The sequence below is a fragment of the Condylura cristata genome, unplaced genomic scaffold (assembly GCF_000260355.1).
Source record: "Condylura cristata isolate star-nosed mole 26May11 unplaced genomic scaffold, ConCri1.0 scaffold00029, whole genome shotgun sequence".
Classification (NCBI taxonomy): Eukaryota; Metazoa; Chordata; class Mammalia; order Eulipotyphla; family Talpidae; genus Condylura; species Condylura cristata.
Genome location: NW_004567130.1, coordinates 1461676 through 1484022, shown reverse-complemented (window position 1 = coordinate 1484022; position 22347 = coordinate 1461676). Strand labels below are relative to the sequence as shown.

The following is a 22347-nucleotide window of genomic DNA, read 5'->3' as shown; positions in this document are numbered from 1 at the left end:
CTGCCTGGGGCTGCTGGGACTGGCTCAGGCCCGCATCCATTCATCAGCGCATTTGGGTCTCTGTGCCTGGTGCAGACATTCTGAGAGAGAAGGGTTAAGGGGGTGTGGGGAGGGAAGGCGAGAACAAGAACATGTGCCCTACATGTTCCTCCAGCAGCCAGAGGTTCTGCTGACCGTGGGGCACCCTGGAGGATATGCCTGTTTGCAGGTAAGGCTGCTTCTCGGCGGCCCAGATCCGGGTCACTCCCAGGCAGACTCCCCACACATACAGCAAGCACAACAAGCTCAGGGTAAGCGTCCGGCACAGTTGGGTCCAGGGCTGGGTGAAAGGTGCTTCCTGGAATCCTCACTCTAGCCATCACAGCCCAGCCGCCCCCAGAGGAGGGTAAGTCTCTTGTTTCCAGGATTCCAGTGGAAGTTGGGGAGTCATTTTGGCTCAGCTGAGGAGTTAAGCCCCCTCTAAACCCATCACAGTACCTGGTGCTGCTGCAGCTAGGCTCAGGGGGTGGGGTGAGGAGTCCTGGAATGAGATGCAGGGGCGTGGTAGCCCAAGGGACATTGGGACACCCTGTGTGACAGCTGGCTTTCCCCTTGGGTTGGAGCTAGGACCACCAGGTTGGGGTTCTGCTCAGCCCCTCTTTCACAGCCACTGTGTTCCTTTGGAGTGGGGGGTTGTTGCTGATGACTCACTGGATGAGGAGCCCCCCTCTCGTTGTCACTGGGGCCCCCCAGCACCTCCAGCCTTTGCCCAGTGCCTAGGCTGAAACATTGTATGTGTCACCTGCCATTCTTCCTCCTTCCAGCCCTCACCTTTCTAGAGACTTCCAGCAGACCCCAGCCAGCATCTGGCTGCCTGTGCACTGTGTTTGCATTTCAGACTCACTGATTGGTTTGGGTTGACAGTCAGGGCTTTTTTATCAATAAAAATTGTGAATTGAGAGATGTCTTAACATCAGACTTTCTGGCTTTGCTTAAAAGAATTGGAAGCTGTGTTCCCCCCGGGCACGCTCCTCGGTGGCCACAGCTCCTTCTGCGCCCCTTTACGCCTCCACCTGCCCGTGCTTCACGGCCCCAAAGAGCCAGGGCCTCTCCCTGAACCCTCCCCTTGCTTCCCCCCTTGTTCCAGCCTGGGGGCTTCTCCCCTGGAGCCTTGTTCATCTCATTCCCCCACAAACTGGTCACCATGCCCAGGTGGACAGGGTGGCCCCTGCTGTGGGCCCCAAGGGGCCATCCTTGGACACTCACTGCCCAGGCACCGGGCTGGTGGTCATTGCGTGGCTGGGGGCTGACCTCCGAGCAGGGGTGAAGCGGGGGTGCTTCCGGCCCGCTCCAACTGGGTAACTGGTGACAGTGGGTTCTCCTGGCCAGATATGTGAGGGCGGGCCCCCCGGGTCCAGACTGGTGTTTTGCTGGGGTCGGGCGACTGGAGGGTGGGGACATGGTCCTGCTGAAACTGTTCGAGACTTGTGTCCCTGTTCACTGGCAGTGGGGGATGAACCCCAGGGACCTGCCCTGAGATACTAGGGACAACCCCATAAATCCTGCCCCTGAAATACTTGGAACAACCCCATAAATTCCTCAGAAAGCCGTCCTTGAGGGCCCTGCGTGCGTGGAGGCGGGTGGGGAGAAGGCGGTTTCCGGCAGCTGCACAGCTGTGGACACGTTTGCCAGATGTCGGTGCAGGGAGCTCGGTGGGAACCAGAGGCTGCTGCCACCACTCCCAAGCAGCTCCACATCCTCAGGGTCCCATGCTGGAGCAGTGGGGTGGAGACGCCAGAGAGGGGGCAGCTTGGGTTTGTCCTGGGTTTGTGGGCCCCAGGGCCTGTCTGAAGGAACAGAGAGTTTTGGGGCAGCACCTCCCTGCCTCCAAGGGGGTTGGAAGGATCACAGAGCTGTGAGTAGTTGCTAGGCTGGCCCAGCCATGTCTGGGCCTTTGGGTTGGAGGTGAGAAGATAAGGCCTTGCCAGTGTAGACGGGGCCTTTTGTCTCCAGCCTGGAGCAGCACTAGCAGTGGGAGCCACAAGCAACCCCAGCTCGGCCCAGCCCAGCTGGAAGCCCTTGACTAGCAATCATGGGGGCCTCCTGGAGGAGGTGTGTGGTTTATTTTATTTCCTATTTTAAACAATGGTCCAAAAAATAAGAAATTTGCCACCTCAGCCATCCTTTCAGCGCACAGTTCAGCTGCGTCAGGCACATTTCTGCAAACAGAAACTCTGGCCCCACTAAACTCTCACCCTCCCTTCCCCGCCCAAGCCCCACTGTCTACTTTCTGCCCCTGAACCTGACTTTGAGGGTCTCACTCATATGGGACCTTGTAGGATTTGCCCCTTTGTGTCTGGCTTCTTTCACTGGAATGTCCAGAGTGCTGTCCCACTATGAAATGCATGGAAGCAGGGCCCTGAGGCCCCTCCTGGGGAAACCAAGGTCCTAGATGTGTCCCTGGGTCAGCGCTACCCCTTGGTGCCATGCCCAGCCCTGAGGCAGAGGGTGAAAGGGTCTGCCCAGGTTACGGGCTCATTCACCCCACACTGCCCAGATACCAGCTTTTTCTCTGGGTCCCCACTTCCCCCTGCAGAGAAAATTGCTGTTTGGAAGGCCAGATGGAGGGCCGGGCTAAGGCAAACATGTCCCCCGGACAGCCAGAACTTAATGAGGAAGGGAGGGTAGGGGTGGGGTTCTGCTGTGTTTGTGAAATGCTGGGGAGGGAGGGTGTGTGTGTGGCGGGGGTCTCGTGGGGAGCCCTGTGACCTGGTGTGTGTGGGGGGGCATGTTGTGGTTGTGGTTTTTCTTTCTTTCAAAATAAAAGAGGGGGAAGTAGGGAGGGAGGCGATTCTGAGTAGCTCTCCTGTGACAGTGCAGGGCCCAGAGCCTGGCTAGCCACCTCCCAGTGGACGCAAATACTCCAATTAAATTGGAAACAGAAACGGGCCCCTTCTTCTCCCCCACCCTGCTCCATGCACTTCCCTTCTGCTGGCTTCATGGGGCCCCAGGGCGTTCAGGGCCAGAGTATCCTGTGGGGATTGGAAGCCTGGCCGCTGGCAGGCTGTGTGATCTTGGGCAAGCGAATCCATCTCTCTAAGCCTCAGTTTCCCGATCTGTTGACGTGGATAGTCGGAGCCTCCCGCTGTGGTGTTGTCTGGATGAGGTCAAGATGGGCCTGGGCCTGGTGGGAGGCCCCCTGGCCTCTGTGGCTCCTTTCTAGGTGAGAGGGGAGGTGGGTAAGTGTAGGGATGTGTCTGCACTCGCCTCTGTTTATTCCTGGTGCTGGGGTGGTGATTGGACAGGGTCTCCCACTCATAGCCCCCCAACCAGGCTGGAGTGCCCTGTCTGTCCAGCATCTGGAGTCTGACTCCTTGCGACCCCTGAGGGTCTGAGGGGCTCAGCTCAGGCCACCATGCCCATCTCCCCAGATTCAAGGACCTGTGGTCAGGGTGTGCCCAGCTTGCCGACAAGGCTCATGCGTGCTCCTCCCTTCTGGGGCTCAGTGTCCCATCTGTGGGAAGAGGCTAGGACAGTGCCCCATCCCGTCCAGTCTCTGAGGAGCCCAGCAAACCCTCGGTGTACTCCCAGCTTTCTGGTCTTTGGGTGTGGTCCTTTTCCCAACCGCCATCCATTCACCCATCTGTCCATCCACCATTACATCCTCTCGTCCATCCATCCATCCATCCATCCATCCATCCATCCATCCATCCATCCATCCATCCATCCATCCATCCATCCATCATCTGTCCATCTTCCTGTCTATCCTTCAGGCTGTCTGTCCGTCTGTCCGTCTGTCCATCCGTCCGCCCATCCGTCCATCCATCCATCATCCGTCTATCTTCCTGTCTATCCTTCAGGCCGGCCGTCCGTCTGTCCGTCTGTCCGTCCGTCTGTCCGTCCCTCTGTCCGTCCCTCCGTCCGTCCCTCCGTCCGTCCGTCCCTCTGTCCGTCCCTCCGTCCGTCCGTCCGTCCGTCCGACCGACCGACCGTCCGTCCGTCCGTCCGACCGTCCGTCCGTCCGTCCGTCCATCCATCCATCCATCCATCCATCCATCCGTCTATCCATCCATCCCCTGTTGAGTACCTTACTGGGGGTTCTCCCTATTGTTTCAGCTTCTCCTTGGATGTCAGCTCTGATTGACAGGCCTTTTCCCTGCCTGGTTCCCACCTGTGACCGCAGGACCTGCAATACTACCGACACTTAGTAGATGCCCAGATTCTTTCCTGATTGACTACAATGGGGTAAAAATCCCATTTGGGGTGGGTTTGACATGGGGTGGACAGTTGTACCCTTGCAGGCAGCACCCCAGTAGAGCTGAGTATGGTGACCCTGAGCTACTCCAGGCCACCCCTTCTACAGAGCCCAGCCAGCTGCTCTTGGTCTGGACTCCTCTTAGGAAGCTGGTCTTATTTCTGTGGAACCTGCGGGCTGGGTGGCGTGAAGGCTATTTCTACAGGAGGCTGCATGGCAGCTTTTCAGGGTGACAGCTGGGCTGGCCCACATACCCATGTCCCCCAAGGGCTGCACTTCCACCCCTCCACAGAGGGCCCCACTGAAAGGGGGGCAACTGGCACCACAGGCAGGCTGTAGGACACCCTCGGCCCAGAGTGGCACCCTTCTTACCTCATGTGGGAGGCCTGCTTGACCCCACAGGACCCTGGCTCCCTGCATGCGCACGTCTGGGCTTCCCTGCCATTCCTCTGTACCACAGGGCCTTTGCACCTGCTGTCCCTCTGCCATGAGCTCCCTTCCCCAGACGTCTGCACCTTCCCCTTCCCCGCCTCCCCTCCTCAGCCCTTTAAATGAGGCTGTCCTTCATTCCCTTTAAAATCGCACCCTCCCCGTTCTCTACCCACCCTCTCCTCTCGCTAGCGTGGCTCTGGTGGCTGGCAGGTGGGGGCTGTATTCCCCCTGCCTCCAGGGCCTGTCACGCTGTGGGAGTCTGAGTCGTGGCTGACAGGTGAGCTGCCAGGACAGGACCCTTCGTCCGCGTGTCCTGAGGCTCCTCTGGGCCAGGCTTGGCTAGACCACGTCTCGAGGGGACTGTCTGTCCCGGGCTCACTTGAGAGCCGTCTCCCTGGGCGTGTTCTGTGCCAGCAGGCCCCATTGGAGGCAGTCATCAAGTGCTTGGCCACGTCCCTGATTTCTGTGGCAGCCAGAGCCAGAAGCACAGGTGTCAACAGTCGTTCTCGCCGGCGTTTCCGCAACATCTTCACCTCCTGTCCCCGACTGCTCTGTCCTCGGGTTCCCCGTGCTGGCTCCCCAGCCTCCCTTCCCCGGCCAGGCTGCCTGGCATGTTTTTATTTGGTAAATATTGACCGGATGCCTACTCTGTGCTAGGCCCTGCGCCAGGCTTGGGGACAGAGCAGGGAACAGAACAAGCACTTACTGTGCAGATGCATGTCCCGCTGGAAACTGAACGTGACCTGTGACTAGTGCAGGTGAGGTGACCAGAGGTGGGGAGAAGGTGGGCCCTGCGTCCAGCAGCTGGTGGCCCTGTAACAAGAGGGAACTGAGTGCGGAGGGGATGGGGGAGAGCAGTGTTGACGCTGCCGCAAGCTAAGGATGCCTGGGCCTCCAGGCCCGGAGCAGGCGGGAGCCTCCCCTGGAGCCGGCCTGCGCTGCTCGCACCTTGACTTTGGACTTGCTGGTCTCCAGAGCTGAAACAGAATTCATCCATTATTTTTAGCGCCCCCCACTTCCCCCCCATGCAGTGGCAGTTTGTCTCAGCAGATTCAGAGACACGTGCACCTACTGTGTGCAGACCTTTGGTGGTGTTTGGAGTCTCAACAGTGAGTCAGAACATACTCTGAGCAGGCGAATGTCACAGCCCTTCTCCAGGAGGCGGCAGCCAGGGAGCCCCACAAGTATCTGGCAGGACACGCTGTGGGGGCATCAGATTGTGGGAGCAGGGGCTTCTCCAGCACCCGAGCGTGTGTGTGTACACCCATGTGGAGCTGGGGCGGCGTCTCTTGCCTGACCACTGATTTTAATCCCGAGGCCTGCCCACCTGCCACAGTCCTGGTGCTACTGCGGTTTGTGCAAGAAAACCTCAGGCCTGTGGGGCCCGTCAGCGGGCTGGCCTGTCAGCTCCCACGTGCCCTGCATCTGGGCTGGGGCCATGTCGGAAACTCTGGTACCTTCACCAGCTCGCTGCCCACCTGCCTTACCCACTCTCGGAGACTTCCCAGCCCCAGCCAGCTGTAATTCCATGCGGCCCAGGAAACATGTCTCGGTGCAGTCTGGGCTGTCCTGCCTGGGGCTGGGAGGGACAAAGGGCAGGAGGGCCTGTGGAACCTTCTAGATGCTGCTCCTCCAGGGAAAAGGCCTTTTGCTCAGCAGGGTTGGGGTGGACGTGGGGGCGTATCATGCACCCTGCTGGGCGGTTCACCAGAGTGCCTGCTGTGCGCTAGACTCTTTGCCAGGCTCTGGCGACCAGCAGGAAACGGGATTGAAGCTGTCAGGCACTGCAGGGCTCCTCTTGGGCTTGAGGCAGCACTGAAGCTGTGCAGGTACGGGGGGCCTGCGGCTAGCCCGACTGTGGGGTGTTGCCAAGCGGGACCTGTGGCTATGGGCTACCTTGGGGCAGGTGTGGCAGAGATCTGCCACGGGCTATGCCTGGGAGCCCCCACTGAGGGGTGCACCTGGGTTCTGGAGTCTTCTGTCCCTTTCTCAGGAGTCATGGCTGCTTGTCTCCCTCCCTGTTCTACCCATGCATGAGAACACCTAGGCACTGAGACCCTCCTGACTCCTTCACTGGCTGGAAGCGCCACTTACAGTGTGACCCCCCCCAAAATGTCAGTAAATGGGTGCCACCCGCCCTCTACTGACCCTAGAGCTGCAGACCCTGCAGGCCACCAGGACCATGGCATCATGCTCTTTTCTGGTCTGTGACCCACTCCTGCATCCCATTTTGGTCAAAACCAGACTGGGAGACCCACACCCTGTCCCACAGGCCTCCTTCACTCTGTCCCCCCAACCCTTGATGAAATAACATCATGTTTTTTCCTGGCATTCATTTTAACCCTTGCTGAGGAAGTCAGAGGCCTGCACTTTTCCCCATTCACAGTGTTATGCAAACACCACTTTTCTCTGGTTGAGAATGTCTCACCTCCATGGGAGGTCCTGTGTCCTTAGTGCCACCCCTGTCTCTTTCCAGAAATGGGACATTTCAGAGAACTTAAGCAAACACTGGGGGCCCTTCTGTGTTCGGCTAATCCCAGTGTAATGTTTTCAAGGTTTTCCCATGTTGTAGCAGCATGTGCCAGTGCTCTGACCCTTTTGATGGCTGAATAATATTCCATCGCGTGCCTCCACCCATGGTGGATGTCCATTCATCCACTGATGGACATTTGGGCTAGTTTTACCTTTTGGCCACTGTGAGTGGGGCTGTTAGGAACATTCATGTATATAATTGAGTTCCTGGTTTAGTTCTTTGGGGAGTGGAACTGCTGGTATATGGTAATTCCATGACTTTCTTAGCAACTGTCAAACTGTTTTCCTAAGTTTTTGAGTTGGCAACAAATGGGGCTGAGGTTGGGAGGGGCAGAAATTGGGTTTATTAAGTAAATTCCTGATGCATGAGGAATGAGGACGGCATGGCACCCCAAGTCCTCCAGCTTTCAGGACAATCTGCTTGTGATATTGCTGAGCCAGGGAGCTGAGGGAGCGGGGGTTTTAACTCCCCAACGCTAGATGCTGGACACCCCACTGGTCTTGAGGGAGTGGGAAGCCAAGGAGGCCAGGACCTTGGCGGGAGGAGGGTTGGTCATGGCCGCGGCCTCTCTAGGGCTGAGTTGGGGGTGGAGGGTCACCTTCCAGCTCAGGAACCTGAGGCCTTGATGGGCATCTGGAAGGAGCCAGCCCTCCATTGTTGGCGTTTCAGTCGGCAAGGAGGCTAGAAAAGCGATGGGAAAATGGCACTTCTCCCAGCCGCTCCCAGCGCAGAGTCAGACAGTAATTTGGAGGTTGCCTGTGTTGCTCTAGGGTGGGGTTCCTCTCATAGGGGTGCAGGCAGTCTCTGCAGAGTGTCTTCTGCAAAGTGCCAGGCTTGTTTCCTTCAGTGAGCGGGTGTTTGAAACCCAGAGAGAGCCTAGAATCTGCCTCGCTGTACCAGATGGCTAGGGTTGTGGGGCTTTGCAGGGAATTGGAGAGCAGGATGGGCACTGGCCCCTCCTGGGGGTCGGCGAGGGCAGCTCTTGCTGTTCGTCCTCAGACTTCACTTGGGCAGGGCCGCCCGGCTTCCAGCACAGTGCTGGCAGCAGAGCTCTGGCTGGCTGAACCCTACCTGTGCGGGCACCTGCTGATGGCCTGACCCCCCTGCCAGCCCTCCCTGGGTGCCATGTGCACTCGAGGAAGGTCTGGGTAGCAGGTGTGGACAGATGTTTCCTGTGAATGGCCACGCGTCCTTTTTTCTGACTTTTGGATCTATTCCTCTGGCCCTGGGTTTCTGTACGTGCTGGTGATCAGTGTCTTTTTAAAATGAAGTTCTGCTGAGCTGAAAGCAGTGAGGATGGGTGCGGGGTGGTGGGCAGAGGCAGAGTGTGGGTGCTGTGTAGGTAATGTGGGGTGTCGGTTATCCTTGTGTTGATTCGAGGGCTATTAATGTTAAGGCTTGCATTTTTTTTTTTTTAGGGTTTGCATTTTTGCAGGTGGCACAACAGGGTTCAGAAAAGGGAAGTGACTTGCCCAGTCACTTAGGGGTGGCAGAATGGGACTTGTCCCCACAATCATAAGAGGGACGCCACACAGGCAATGTCCTGAGGGGGTCAAAGGTGCGTTGTGGGGGTACTGGGGCTCTGGCTTCTAGTATTTGGATGACTGATAGCGCCCAACCTAGGTTCACATCCCCCGTGACCCCTTCCTTTCCCTGGGTGGGCCAGAAGTTTCGGTGGCAGTTGACAGGTACCCAGGTAGAGCGCCTCTGTCCCTGCATGGGTGTGCAGGCTTCAGGCTTAGCAGTGCTCAGCACCCACTGCTCTCTGCACCCTCTTTCCATCACCTTTGGGTGGCCCAAGAAGCAGGCTTTCCTGAACGCCTTCTGGGAGCCCCAGCCCTGGGTCCTCCACCAAAGTCTCAGGGTGGACCCTGATTGGGTCATGTGCCCATCCCAGAGCCAATCACTGGCCTGGGGGTGCAGGACTCTGGTTGGCTGGCCCTGGATCACATGGCCTGGGGAGTGGAGAAGGTTCCAGAAAGGAAAGTCAGTAGTCTGTAGCAGCAGACGGGAGGTGGGGAGTGGGGTGCGAGCAGGACTGTAGAGAGGGACTCATTCTTCCTGTGATCCCCACCAACTTCCCTCCCAACACCCTGTCCACATTAGAATCCAATGGACAATCCACCGGGAGGAGGGCCCTGGATGCCGGCCCTCTTGTAGAAGAGCAGTTGCCACGGCTGGGGATCGGGATGCCTGCCAGTGGCAGACAGGGAAAAGAGGGAGGATGTGATGAAGCTGCGGGGAGCTGGGGTATACTCTAGTTAGTTACCTGCTCACACAAGATGCAGCCCCCTCACGCACCATGGGAGCACACCAGACCGGCCCCTCGGTGTGATGGGGTGGCCTGCCGGACAGAAGAGGCTTCTGTGTGGGAACGATCTGTGGCCCGCAGAGGGGTGGGTGATGGGGGGATTCGCCCAGATACCTGTGGGTGCACAGCCTTCCGCGGGCTTCCTTGCCCCCTTGCCAGGTGTCCTTCCTCTCCGCTGGTCTTGGGTTCCCCATCCGTGAGGCCATTGCTCTGTGTGCATTGTGTGCACAGGTGTGGACATGGGCAGGTTCTCTCCTGAGGAAGGTGTCACTTCCCTGCCCCCGCTAGCTGCTCAGGGCCCAGCAGGCCCCATCCATGCCCTGGCTGTTTGCTGGTGTGGCCCTTAGCACCCCAATCCCAGACCAACCCCGTGTCTGTCACACACACCCTTCTGCAAGGGACTCCAGGAGGACGATGACGGGCGTCCCGCCAAAGGTGACCTCGTTCACCATTGCCTGGGACCCCATGTGTACCTCCTCCTCGCCCAGCATGCCCCTGGACAGGATACTGCCCTGGTGACTCAGAAGGGGCCCAGGAGACCTGGGGTTGGCTTGGGTGGGCCGAGGGGGCTTGGGGGCTGTTGGGGGCAGTATCCATGGAGTTGGGGCTCCACAGGGTGATGTCGGGTGGGCAGAGGGGACTTGGGTGCCATTGGGGTAGTCGAGGCAGTGTCTGCAGAGGGCTTGCAGGCCTTGGGGTGTGGGCGCCACTGTCCTTGGTGTGTTTCTGCTCTGTGGCTCATGGGCCACCTCCTGCTGTTGAAGGCTGTGCAGTGGTGGCCCAGGCACATCCCAGGCCGATGGCGTGATGGGGGTGGCCGGGGCCCCTGAGTAGCTGCTGCCCGGCTGACCCTGTGTTCTGGTTTCCCTCAGGTGCCCGGACAGGTGTCCCGCGAGCAGATGTCGAGGACTGACTTTTGATCCTTGGAAGCCACTGTGAGGAAGCCCCCCAGACGCCCAGCGCCATGTCGGGGTCCACACAGCCTGTGGCGCAGACGTGGAGGGCAACCGAGCCCCGCTACCCGCCCCACGGCATCCCCTACCCCGTGCAGATCGCCCGGCCCCACGCGGTAAGGGCCCCTCTGTGGGCGCCGTCTGTCCTTGGGTCCCCGCTGGTTCCTGTTTCCTGGAGCCGGGACTGGAGTGTCGCCCGCGGCTTTCGGTGTCCCCCAGACACCCTCTGCTGTCCCCTCTGCTGGGCAGAGACCTCTGTCCCCAGGACATCTGTTGAAATTTCTTAGCCCCATTTTAAAGCTGGGAAGATGACCGGTGTCTCAGCCTCTCAGAGGCCACATGCAAACACGGAATGCCCGCTGTATACATTGTCATTGCAGTCCAGCTGGGGCTAGCAGGTATTGGGGCTCCTTCCTTGCTTTAGAACTGGGGTGTCCACCAGTAACTCTTGTCCCCGAGCTCATTTCCTGTGGTGAAGTGGCAGCTATGTGACCCTGAGGCCTGGCCGTGGTTTGTCTCTCAGCCTCTGATGTTGGGATCCAGGTAGTGATTCTGGGGTGACGTGTTATAGAGCCTCAGTCAGTTTTGCTAAGCTGCCCCCTCTATCATTCCCCTAGCAGCAGCCCCATTTCTGGCCTTCGCCCCAGCTGCAGTGTGGCCCAGCAGACGCCAGATGGTTCTGCTCTGCTGGCATTCGCCGGGCACTTGGGGTTCCTGGTCTTTCCCTTTGACCTCCAGGCTGCTGGGTGAAGGGCGTGTTGCTTCTGGGATAGAAGCTGCCTCTGGGCCTGTGCGGGTGTGTGCACGTGTGCTTGGCCCATGTGTCCTCCTCATGACGGCAGGGAGGTCATGTCCATGAGCAAGTGAGAAAACATTTGCATGTGAACCCACTGACCCACCCTGGGGGTGTCCCAGATACGGGCCTCTGAAGTCTTGGCCCCCCCACCCCCCGCGACTTCTCTGCGCCGGCTGAGATGAACGGTGGGGAGAGAATGTCGGCCCCAGAATGTCCTGCAAGTGGGGTCCCTGGACTCTCCCCACGGCCGAGCAGCGATCCTCACAGTGTCGCTTGCCTTGCAGACAAGGGGCAGAGGCTAAGTCTCCAGAGGTGGCCTGTGGCCACCTGTGCTGAGCCTCAGGCCACGTGCCTCCCCTTCCTGGCCCTACTGTGGGCTCAGGGCCCAGGACCAGGTCTTGGGCTGAAGGCCTTACTGTTGTGCCTCGGCCGCAGTTGCAGCAGCCACCTCGGACTCACTGTCACTGGCGTGCCCACCACGTTCTGCCCTCTTTCCCCAGCTTTGCATGTCCCCGTCCTCCAACAGGGACAGGCTGACCTGCCTGAGCCTTGGTGTTTCATCCATAAAACAGCCACAGACACCTGCCTCCTGCAAGCTTGCTGGGGGCCTTGTGGTCCGCTCCCTGCTCCCCTGCCTGCCCTGATGGTGCACGTGGCCACAGCTGTCAGGAGGGCCCACCTCGGGCTCTTGCCTCTTGCCTTCTCCTGTCCACTCCTGCCGGGTCTGTGCCCTCATCTTGTCCTATGGTCTGCGGGAGCCCTTTCTCCCCTGTAGCTTCTCCCTTCCTTCCGCGCTTCCTGCCCTGTGCCCCAGCTGGCCACTCTTGGTTACTCAGGGTCAGCGGCTGTCCCGACACCTCCTGCTCTCTCCCGCTGGGCTCAGTGACGCAGGATGTGGCTGGACGGGACCCAGTGATCACCACCCCTGCAGGCGGGAGGCCAGGGGTGAGCAGGACCCTCACACAGTGTGGCCCAGCTCCCTGACCATCCCACTGCTGTCCTGCTTGTACCTGAAAAGCAGTGACAAGAATTCCGGGCAGGTTGGGAGGGTCTCACCCCTGGGCATGTGTACAGCCAGGAACCACTTCCCCCTGGCTGGTGGGAGCTGCTAGTCCCCTCAGCAGCCCGTGCCTCCAAACTCCTGCTCACCAGCCTCCCCTACAGGCAGGACCCTTCTTTTCTGAGTCTTTGGAAGACAAGGGAAATCGAGGCCTGGAAAGACCAACACAAGGGGAGACTGGAGTTCAGCCCTTGCCACAGGTGCTGGGATGGAGTAGGATCTGGTTCCATGGCCTCTGGCCTTCCAGCTCATTCCCACAGGGCTCCCAAAAGGCCACTTCCTGGGGCGGCATCTCCTGACCTTGCAAGTCTGCAGGGTCTGGGCCCCAGGATCTGGGTATTGCTCTGACAGCCAGCACCCCAACAGGTGCCTGTGAAGGTGGATGTGGATTCCGGTCCTCCCATTTGCTGGGGGCTTGGGCTGCTCACCCCACCATGAGCCTGGGTCCTGAGGTCTGAGTACCAGGGCCGGGGCTGCGGGGTCCCTGGGTGAGTGGCTGTGCGGTCATCTCTTTCTTCCCGGCAGGTGGCAGAAGACCCCAGGAGACCCTCTTCCCCCAGAGGGCTGCAGCACCCTGGACTCTATGTGGGGAGCCCCCGTCCCAGCTGCTGGGACTCTGTATATTCCTGCGTGTGTCTTCTAGATCGCCTCCCCTCAGCCCCGTAGAACCTATGCCCAGATTTTCCATCCGCCTCGTTAGCTGTCACCCCCCAGAGCTGGCACCCATTAGGGGACCCCTGGCATCCCAGTGCACCCTCTCTTCTTTGCCTCCTCTTGGCACCCATTAGGGGACCCCTGGCATCTCCTCTTAGACTTTCCCTGGCCAGCTCCAACCTGCTGTGGCCCCCACTCCCTGCAGTCCTCGCTGTGAATGATTGTGTTTAAGTCCGGCCCCCTCACTGCTGTGTGACCCTTGGACAAGTTCCTTAACCTGTGTCGCAGTGTGGCAGGACCAGCCTGCTTGGGTTCCATCCTGCCTCCGTTACCTCTTGGCTGTGAAACATGGGCTCGGGGCCTCAGTTTCCCGTCAGTCAGGCTGGTGGTCCGGGTTGGCGGGTGAACCTGGCTGACCCTGCAGATGATGCATGGTAACGACCACGGTCTCCGAGGCTTGAGCCCCTCTTCCGTGGCCTCTTCCATGGTTCACCACTGGCCTTCCCTCTAGAGCAGGGGTCAGTGAACCTTCTCTGTAAATATTTCAGGCCTCAGGGTCACAACTCCTTGACACTGCTGCCTTGTAAGTGGAAGCGGCTCGGCCGACGCGCCACCAGCCGTGGCCGCGTGCCCGTAGCACTTGATGAAACCGGCGTTGGCCTTGGCCGGCTCGGCTGACTCCTGCCCCAGATCTGGGCTTATCACACCCAGCGCAAGGAGGACCAGTTTGTTCAGTTTCTCACTTGTCACAAACAGCCACAGAGGTGGTCCCGCTGCGTGTGCACAGCTCATGGATGCAGTGGGTCTAGGGCGCCACGCCTCTGTCAACAGGCTCCAGGGCTCTGGGTGCTCATGTCCTCAGTGTGCCCTGTGGCCTCGCAGGGAGCCAGGGCAAGCAGGGGTGGGTGGGGGTGGAGGGCTGGTGGCCGGGAGAGAGACCCGTGCACAGGGTGGGGGTGGGGGACAAGGCCAGACGGTTGGCGCCTTTGCCAGTGTCCCCAAAGTCACAGGGAGTTTCTGCGCCCCTGTTGCCCAGTGCCAGGTCCTGGCAGTGGCTCCAGAGGGGCATCCATCATTCAGTGAACAGACACTTTTCAGGGGCACCCTAGGCCTGCGTGACACAGCTGTGAACAAAGCAGAAGCACTCCTGTCTCTTGGGGCTGTGGGAACTGATGTTCCCATGGTGAAACAGGGAGCAGGACAGGAGAAGGGAGGGGTGGCTGAGGTTGGTGGGGGTCCTGGTTGAGGTTCAGGGAAGGCCTCCCTGAGAGGCTAACATTAGAGCAGAAGCACTCCTGTCTCTTGGGGCTGTGGGAACTGATGTTCCCATGGTGAAACAGGGAGCAGGACAGGAGAAGGGGAGGGGTGGCTGAGGTTGGTGGGGGTCCTGGTTGAGGTTCAGGGAAGGCCTCCCTGAGAGGCTAACATTAGAGTTGAAACTGAGAGAAGTAGAAAGCCAGCACGTGGAGCGCCAGCTAGCGTCTTCTCACCAGGGCAAACAGCATGTGCTCAGGACCCAGAGTGGTAGGTCTGGGACTGCGACTCCGGAAGACTCGTGTGTTCAGGGGCTGAGGACAGCCTGAACTCTTCCTTTGCCCGCCGCTGGCAGCCCCACACGTTTCTTCAGCTCCCTCTGGGGGGCTCCCTCGGGGGACAGTGAGGAGTGCTTGTTCTTCCACCCCCGCATAAGTAAAATACTCTGGAATCTGGATCCAGACACCCCAGCACCGCTGCCCCCATGCCTCGCAGGACCCAGCCAGGGACAGAGCAGCTGGAGGCCCCGATGCCAGCATCTGGCAGCCTGGCGGCAGAGACGCCAGCAGAGCCCAAGTGGTGGGTCTCTCTCTTGCCCCACCTCCCTCCCCTCTCCCTCCCCCGATACCTTCTCTGAGCAGCATCACTGGAAACAGGTGGGCAGGGCAGGCAGGCTTCTTCTCAAGCTGGGGCTGCTGCCGTGGACCGGGTGAGAAACCGTCCCTCAGCAAGAAGCCAGCTAATCCACCCACTTCTTGCTGTGTGACCTGACAAGTCAGCATCCTCTCTGTGCCTCAGATTTCACATCTTTGTGTGGGGTCACCCTTCATCCTTACTTCCTGGGGTTGCTGTAGGAAGGAACCTGATGAAGATCTGTGAGGCGGTTAGCGGTAGGCGCACACAGTGGGCAGCCTTGGGACACTGGACACTGTTGTGGTCATGGTGGTGTTCTGTTCCCTTGGAGTCTGGTGCTGAGCGTGTCATTCTGAGCCCCAGCTTGGGTCATGTCCTCTCGTGGAGTCTTCCAAATCTTGTCTTCCTATAGAGGTTCTAGGCACCCTTGGCCAGGGCAGACCCCGGGCTCACCCCGGACTCCAGCTCAGGCCTGGGGGAGCAGGGCAGGTTGGCAGAGATTCTGAAGAGATGGCGCCTCGTGCCACCATGGCTCCTGCACCGGGGACCTGAGGCCAGCGTCCGTGCCGCGCCTCCCCAAGTCCCCGCATGGGCACCCCTCGTGCTGCGGCCCCCTCCCCCTCGCTTGGCAGCTGCAGGTGCCGTGTCTCGCCAAGCCCCTCCCGAGGCTTTGGACTGTCTGCCACGTTGCTCATTTTGCTTTTGTGCACAGAGCCGGGCGGAGAGAATTCTTCTGGCAGACGCAGGCCTGCTGCTTTCCTCACACCTCTGTGCGCAGCTGGTGCGCGGGAGATCTTTGCCTGGCAGCCCTGCCCAGAGGTCCGTGCCAGCGGCCTCCCTACTCCCACCCCAGCCTCGCGAACACCTGTGGCTATGCAGACACCAGTCCAGGCGTGCGGGCTCTGTGGAGACCAGGGGAGAACCTGCCCCTCGGGAAGCTGCTCCCACCCCGGCACGTGTCCTTGGAGGGTCACGGGATTAGTGGGAGGAGGCGTGGAAGTCCCCTTCCATCTCAGACACCCTTACACAGAGGAGGAAATGGAGGCTGCGGGACTTGGTGGATGGACAGACACCTGCAGCCTGGCGCCCTGGAGCGTTTTGTGTCCAGGCAGTTGCCTCCCTTACCGTTTCTGGCCTCAAAGGTTGCTTATTCCATCTTCTCAGCCTCTCTGACCTCTTGGTCTCTGATGTGCTTGCTTGGAGCCTCTGAAGCAGATTCAGTCTACACACAGCTGCTGGGGTTCCTTTGCAGGAATAAAAAAAAAAGCCTCTAAAAAATCAAATAGTAAAAGAATTACTAGATTGTTTATGGAAAATTGGGAGAATTAAGAAAGGTGGGGGGGGGGGATATCACCTGTAGTCTCACTCCCCTGCAAGCCTTACCTGCGTCAGACATTACTAATCGATCACCACACTGTCTGAGTGTTCTCAGCAGGCAGAACTAATTGATTTGCATAAGGACACCTGTGAAACCTGCTCTGTTTTTTTGTTTGAAAGGAGCGTCTCTATCTTCTTTATTCCTCCCTCAAAAGGCATTTTAATGTTTCTCAAGTCAGAGTGGAGGTGACAATTGGTGTCTACCTAATTGGTTAATATTTAGGTTTTCCTGGATGATGATGGATAACAGCTGTCATTTTGCTAAAGAAGGAGGCTTTTACCTGACGTTTATCTTTCTGACTTTGTGCTCACACATGTGACATACATGTGTGGGCTTTCTTTTAGAAGGCAGGGGTGTGTGATCTCAAGTTGATGGCCTGTACTGGAACCTGACCTTGAGCTCACAGATCCTGCATTTTGCCACAGTCAGTGGCCCCGTGACTGTGTCCATCATCTAGTTGGTGTCAGCTGTGTCCTGGCCAAAACCCCGCTGCACAGGGGCCCCCTCTTCTCCCTCCTTCCTGATTTGGATGTTGGAGGACAGGAAAGGGGCACAGGATCCCCTCCTTTACTCCAGTGAGCCTGGCATGGGTTTGCGGGCAGAGAGAGGGTCCTGAGTCTTTCCCAGCCTGTGGCTTTGCACAGGCCATGTGTTACCTCCCAGGGAGATGGGCAATGTTGCAGAATGTTGCACCTAGGTGGGCCTGTTCTCGGGGCCCAGCCAAGTGCCCACATAGGCATTCACTTAGCAGCGTGTGCACCTTCATTGGTAATAGGCCCCTGGAATGCTCTCTGGCCGGACTGGACCTTGAGGGCTAGTTAGGTGGACCCTCTGGGGGCAGGGAGCACCTGCTAGGGAATACCTGTCAATGTGGCATTTGCTGGACTTACCTGATTTTCCACCTCTGGCTGCAGGATGTCGGGCTGCTTGAGTACCAGCATCATCCCCGGGACTACACCTCACACCTGTCGCCTGGCTCCATCATCCAGCCCCAGAGGAGGAGGCCTTCCCTGCTGTCTGAATTTCAGCCTGGGAACGAGAGGTGAGGAAAGGCTTGCACACAGAGCCGTGACTGCAGGGCCATTGCTCAGATGGGAAAGTTGAGGCCCCTGGAGGACTAGATGCTGCCTGGGTTGGTGACAAATAAGGGGAGTCAGACTGTATCTGCCCTTATGTTAGCAGAAAGCCCCAGCTGTCTGGGCCAGCTTCCTTTCTTTCAGTTGGGTAGGAGAGAAATGAACCAGTGCCACAGGGAGGGGAGAGCCTGTCCTGGGTCATGACGCCTGAGAAAACAGAGTCCTGCTCGCTAGGATGTGTCAGCCACTCCAGGCTGTGGATGCACAGTGTGGCCCTGCCGGGTGGAGCCTTCTGCTCATTAGCCCTCAGCACTGAGACTGAAGGAGGAGATGGGAGGAGAGTGAGTGCTCCAGCCAGCCATTCAGCAGGTGCAAAGGCCCTGTGGCAGTAATGCAGTGGAGAGCCAGGGGCAGCTCAGGCAGGCCTGCGGCGAGAGGCAGGTGAGAGGCACTCCAGCTTCAGCAGGCTCTTGAGCAATATTTAATGGCCTGTAGGTTCGTTTAAACACAGACTTTTCTCTATCCACGGGCAATTCCACTTCCAGAGATTCATCCAGCAGCAGATGTTGGCTGGTTGGATCCGACTGCGTGGAACCTGTAGATGTGGAGGTGGGGCTAAGTTGTTTAAGGATTTTCCATGGTGCAGAGGTTGGCGCCTCATCCCGCCTGTTGTTCAAAGGCCAAATGAATATTGGAAAAAACATAAACTTTGAAAATGTTAGAAAATGTCCCAGTGAGCAAGCGTGGACTGTGGTACAGCGCCGACTCGGGCGGAGGCTGGAGCTTGGCTCCGGGAGTACCCAGGCAGCACGTGTCCTCCCAGGCGTGTCCTCCTCTGCAAGGGGGGCAGGGTCCAGGTGTGTCCATCAGGGGTGAGGTGCACAGGTCCCGTTCCTGCCTGGGATGGCTGGGCCGAGGCAAAGGCTGAGGTGAAGGCAGCAGGGCCAGGTCAGCAGCAGCAGGGCGCTGTGATCGACTGGTGATGTCTGGCCTGAGTGGGGGTTGTACAGGCAGTAGCGTGTGTAGACCTGGGTGCTCTGTGACCCCCACACCACTGAGGATGCTGTTTGCACTGCATTTTTTGCCGGCTCCAGGTGGGGCTGCTGTCACTGCCCTGGGCCTAGTGCAGTGGTGGGGGTGGGGTGCACGTGCAGCAAGGTCGGGGTGCTCACCCCAGGGACGGGACTGGGAGGGAACTCCTCTCTGTGTGCCTGTGAGCACAGGGCTTCCCAGGCCTGTCTCTCTAGGGCCGGGCGGGCGTGGCCACAGGGCGGTGCTCCCTGGCTGATGTCTCCTGTGACACCTTACCCTCCCTTGCTCCTCAGGTCCCAGGAGCTTCACCTGCGACCCGAGTCCCACACCTACCTGCCCGAGCTGGGCAAGTCAGAGGTGGAGTTCATCGAGAGCAAGCGCCCCCGCCTAGAGCTGTTGCCCGACCCCCTGCTGCGGCCTGCACCCCTGCTTGCTGCGGGTCAGCCTGGGGGCTCGGAGGACCTGTCCAAGGTAAGACCAGTCCCAGCTGGAGTGGGCTTGGTCAGCTGTGTGGGACAGGCTACAAGGAAGGCTGGAGTGGGGGTGCCTGGGCAAAGCGGGAGGTGGGCAGGAGGGGCCTGACTGTCGTCACTCCATGTCTACCTCGGGGTGGGCCCCTGCTCCTGGCACAGCCCTGCTCCTTTCCCTTCCCATCTGCCTTTCCTTCTGCCCCCGTTGTGCGCACCATTCCTTTATCTCCCTCCCGTACCCACCTTGCTGCCCACCCACCCTCTGCGCACCGCCGTTCCTGCCCCCTTCCTCCGTCCATTGCTGCACTGGCCACTTCCTGCCTGTGCACCCGCCCAGCCTGGCCGCACATCCTCCTAGCCCCGCACCTGTCCGCCCATTACCCGCTCTCCCTTCCCACTGCATCCTCTCCTCCCTTTGCACCTGCCTTCCGTCTGCCAGGTGTGGGCTTTGGCCCCGCCCTCCATCTGTACACCCCTCCCTGCCTTCCCCACCCGAAGGAGTCCTTGGTCACTTGCACTCTGCAGCTCCTGAGATTGGCCCTTGTGGTCTTGGCCATGGGGGTGCCGGGAACTGCGGCTGGCCCACAGGCCCTCCAGTGCCTAGAGGGGTCTTTCATTTCTCACTTTAAAAGGCACAGTGGAGCAGAGATTGTGGGGAGAATGTACACAGATTTGGTGCCTCTGGTTTGCGGCTGGGGAGATTTTCCTGCTCTCAGTGCACCTGGACGGTCTGGGCGGCGAGCTTGGGGCCTCCTCTTACACAGAGGAGCCGGGTGCCGCCGAGGCTTTGCTGCCAGCTGACCCTGCATGTGCTGTCCCTGTGTTCCTGGCCGCCTCTAACCCTGTATTTCACTGTCACCGCCTGGGGGACAGGGCCTGAGTTCAGGTGACCAGCTCCCTCCAGCGCTGAACAGGCACCTTTGCCCGTGGGACGCACGGCTGTCGGAGAGACCAGTGCCCATCCTGGTGCAGCACGGTGGGGGCGAGGCTTGGAGCCAGGCCAGCGGGGAGCTGCCTGCTGGGGCCAGCTGGGATGTTTGCTCTGCCAGGTGCCAGAAAGGACTGAATGGTGGGATGTCAGGCGGAGGCAGGGCCTCACTTGGGGGGCTGGCATGAAAGGGGCACTCACAGGACCCATGACAAGGACCCCTGAGCCCGTGCTGACCGAGACTGCCATTCCGTGTGCCTTCCAGCCCGATGGCCCCACCGGCAGCCTCCTCTGTAGCGGGTCCCCCAGGCCAGTGGGTACCTGGAGCTGAGGGAGTGGGACCAAGTCCCAGCAGCCTGGCCCTGAGCCAGCCCCTGCCCACCTGCTGTGGCCGCGGGCCCCTCCCTGTGTGCCCTGTGGGCCGCCTCTGTCTGTGCCTCTCTGTGTCTCCATCTCTTTGTGTCCCCTGGTACCGACTTATGGGGTGTGCTGAGCCACTCTTGGGCCTGGCTGGGCCCATTACCATAACCGCTCCAGGCTTTGGTAACATGTGGGAAGTGGAGCCGAGTTCTTCCTGGGATGAGGGTTCTGGGGTGGGAGAGGATGTGGGTTCCGGGGTGGGAGAGGATGAGGGTTCTGGGGTAGGAGAGGCTGGAGAGTCAGCTGGAAGTTGAAATGGACTCAGGAATTCCACATCTTGTTTTTCTTTTGTAACCCCTCCCTCCCCACCAAGCTGAGTGCCTTTTTCATGTAAAGTGTTCTACTAATGCTTCCCTGCTGAGTCTTCCCTTGGTGCTCACCTAACTTTGTTTAGGGGACTTTAGAACTGTCACCAGCGGCACCATTTCTGAAAGTCCCTTTGTGTGTTGTGGCTTTGTTGGCTGAAAGACACAGACACCCCAGATCACTTCACTGCTGCGGCTCCTGGAGCTGAAGTCCAGCTTGGCTGGCTTCGGCGTAGCTTGCGCTGGCTGACGGTTCCTAGATGCCCGTCCCCACCCTGCTTGGGCTCTGCATCTTCCATGTGTTCTTGACAAGGCGATGAGTGTGCCAGGTCTCCTAAGTTCAAGGCTGGAAGGACAGGAACTCTCCCTCCCCCTGCCTCCGCCCCCCACTTCTTTCCCCCAGCTGCCTTTCTGTGGGGCTGCACCTTCCTGGGACCTGCCGCTGTGACAGGCAGGCGGCAGGCCCCGAGACTGGCCCTGTGCCTGCTGAGCTGGGGGGTCCAGCTGGGGTTCTCTTAAGCCTGAGGCTTGACTGCCTTGAATTACACCAAGGACTGCAAAAATTGGGGAAACCGGAGGCTTGGGGTGTTACTTTGAGGTTTCCCGCCTGTGACTTTCGGTTAAAGTCAGGGCCAGCAGCCCCAGGAGAGCCCAGCAGAAACCCAGTGGCCAGGCCCCCTTGGTCTCATTCCTGTCATTGCCTTTAGTGTGGTTCTTCAGTTTCTTCCTCTTTTCCTCATCCTTTTGCCATCTTTCTTTGTCCTCCTCTCCCCCCACCCCCACCTTTTTTTTTTTTTTAGCCCAGTAGTACTTTTTATTATTTTTGACCCTATAGGCATCTTTTTTAAGTGGAGGTGAAATTCATGTAACATGGAATTAACCATGTTAAAACATTCAGTTCAGTGGCTTTTCATGGCTTCAGTGGTGGTGCGACTGCTTCTAGTTCTAGAACAGTCTCATCACCCAAAAGCAATGCACGTGGCCTTAGCTCAGCAACCCCTGCCCATGTATCCGGTACCTCAGGGTTTGCTGTCCTGGGCGCGCCAGGTGAGTGGACTTGCGTAGCTGGTGGCCTTTAGGGGTCTTGCTCTTCCGTGTGTGTGTGTGTGTGTGTGTGTGTGTGTGTACGTGTGTACGGGCAGGGGGTGGTGGCCACCAACATGTTCCTGGCCACGTGCTGGCCTGCTCTTCAGATTGGCCTCATTTTACCCTTCACTGGGACAAAAGCTATGCCCCAAGCTTAAAAAGCCTGAACCACTGGTGGACACAGGTGGCTTTTACCCAGAAAAAGTCGACGGAAGAGGCTGGCGATTTCCCCCATGGCTCTGGGGGCCTCTGGCCAGTCCATCTCAGCACATGCATCCCTGCCCACCTTGGGGGTGGGAACCTCCTTTTCGCTGAGGCAGTTTTCATCTGAGGATTATTTTTTATTTCCTAATGTTGCTATTGTGGATTATTCCTTGGTTAGAGGCATGGTTTCGGGCGTGGGGTAGGATCACCCTCAGGCCTTCCTTTTTACCTTTGGCTGCTGCTCCTGCTTTTCTCCCTCCCAGCCTTAGGGGGTTGGTGGGGGTTCTGCAGAAGGTGGTAGGACTAGGCTCCCAGACCCCTTTCCTGTCTCTGGTGGACCTGAGATGTGAGGGAGGCTGGGGGGAGGGAGGGGCAGGTCTCAGGGACAGGGAAGTGGTACTGGGTGGTCCAGTTTCAGCTGGCACAGAGGTGGGGTGGGCACCTGAGCAGAGGGGCTTGTGCTGAGGCTCACAGCTGCCAGTGCGCCTGAGTTGCTTACATGAACTGCTTCTGGTCCACTGTCTTGACCCTCCTTTTGGGGCCAGTGAGGTCCCTTTCCACCTCCCCACCCCCCACATACATTCACAC

At 59.0% G+C, this 22347-nt stretch overlaps 1 protein-coding gene across 1 annotated transcript in view; it reads left to right on the top strand.

The window, feature by feature from the left end:
• The window catches only part of NCOR2 (nuclear receptor corepressor 2), a 170433-nt gene that overhangs the window by 40294 nt on the left and 107792 nt on the right, over positions 1 to 22347 (top strand). The window contains exons 3-5 of the mRNA XM_012730934.1: positions 10383 to 10579; positions 17153 to 17280; positions 18640 to 18817. Coding sequence (XP_012586388.1) covers positions 10475 to 10579; positions 17153 to 17280; positions 18640 to 18817 — 411 coding nt within the window. The 5' untranslated portion in view covers positions 10383 to 10474. The remainder of the gene's footprint in view (positions 1 to 10382; positions 10580 to 17152; positions 17281 to 18639; positions 18818 to 22347) is intronic.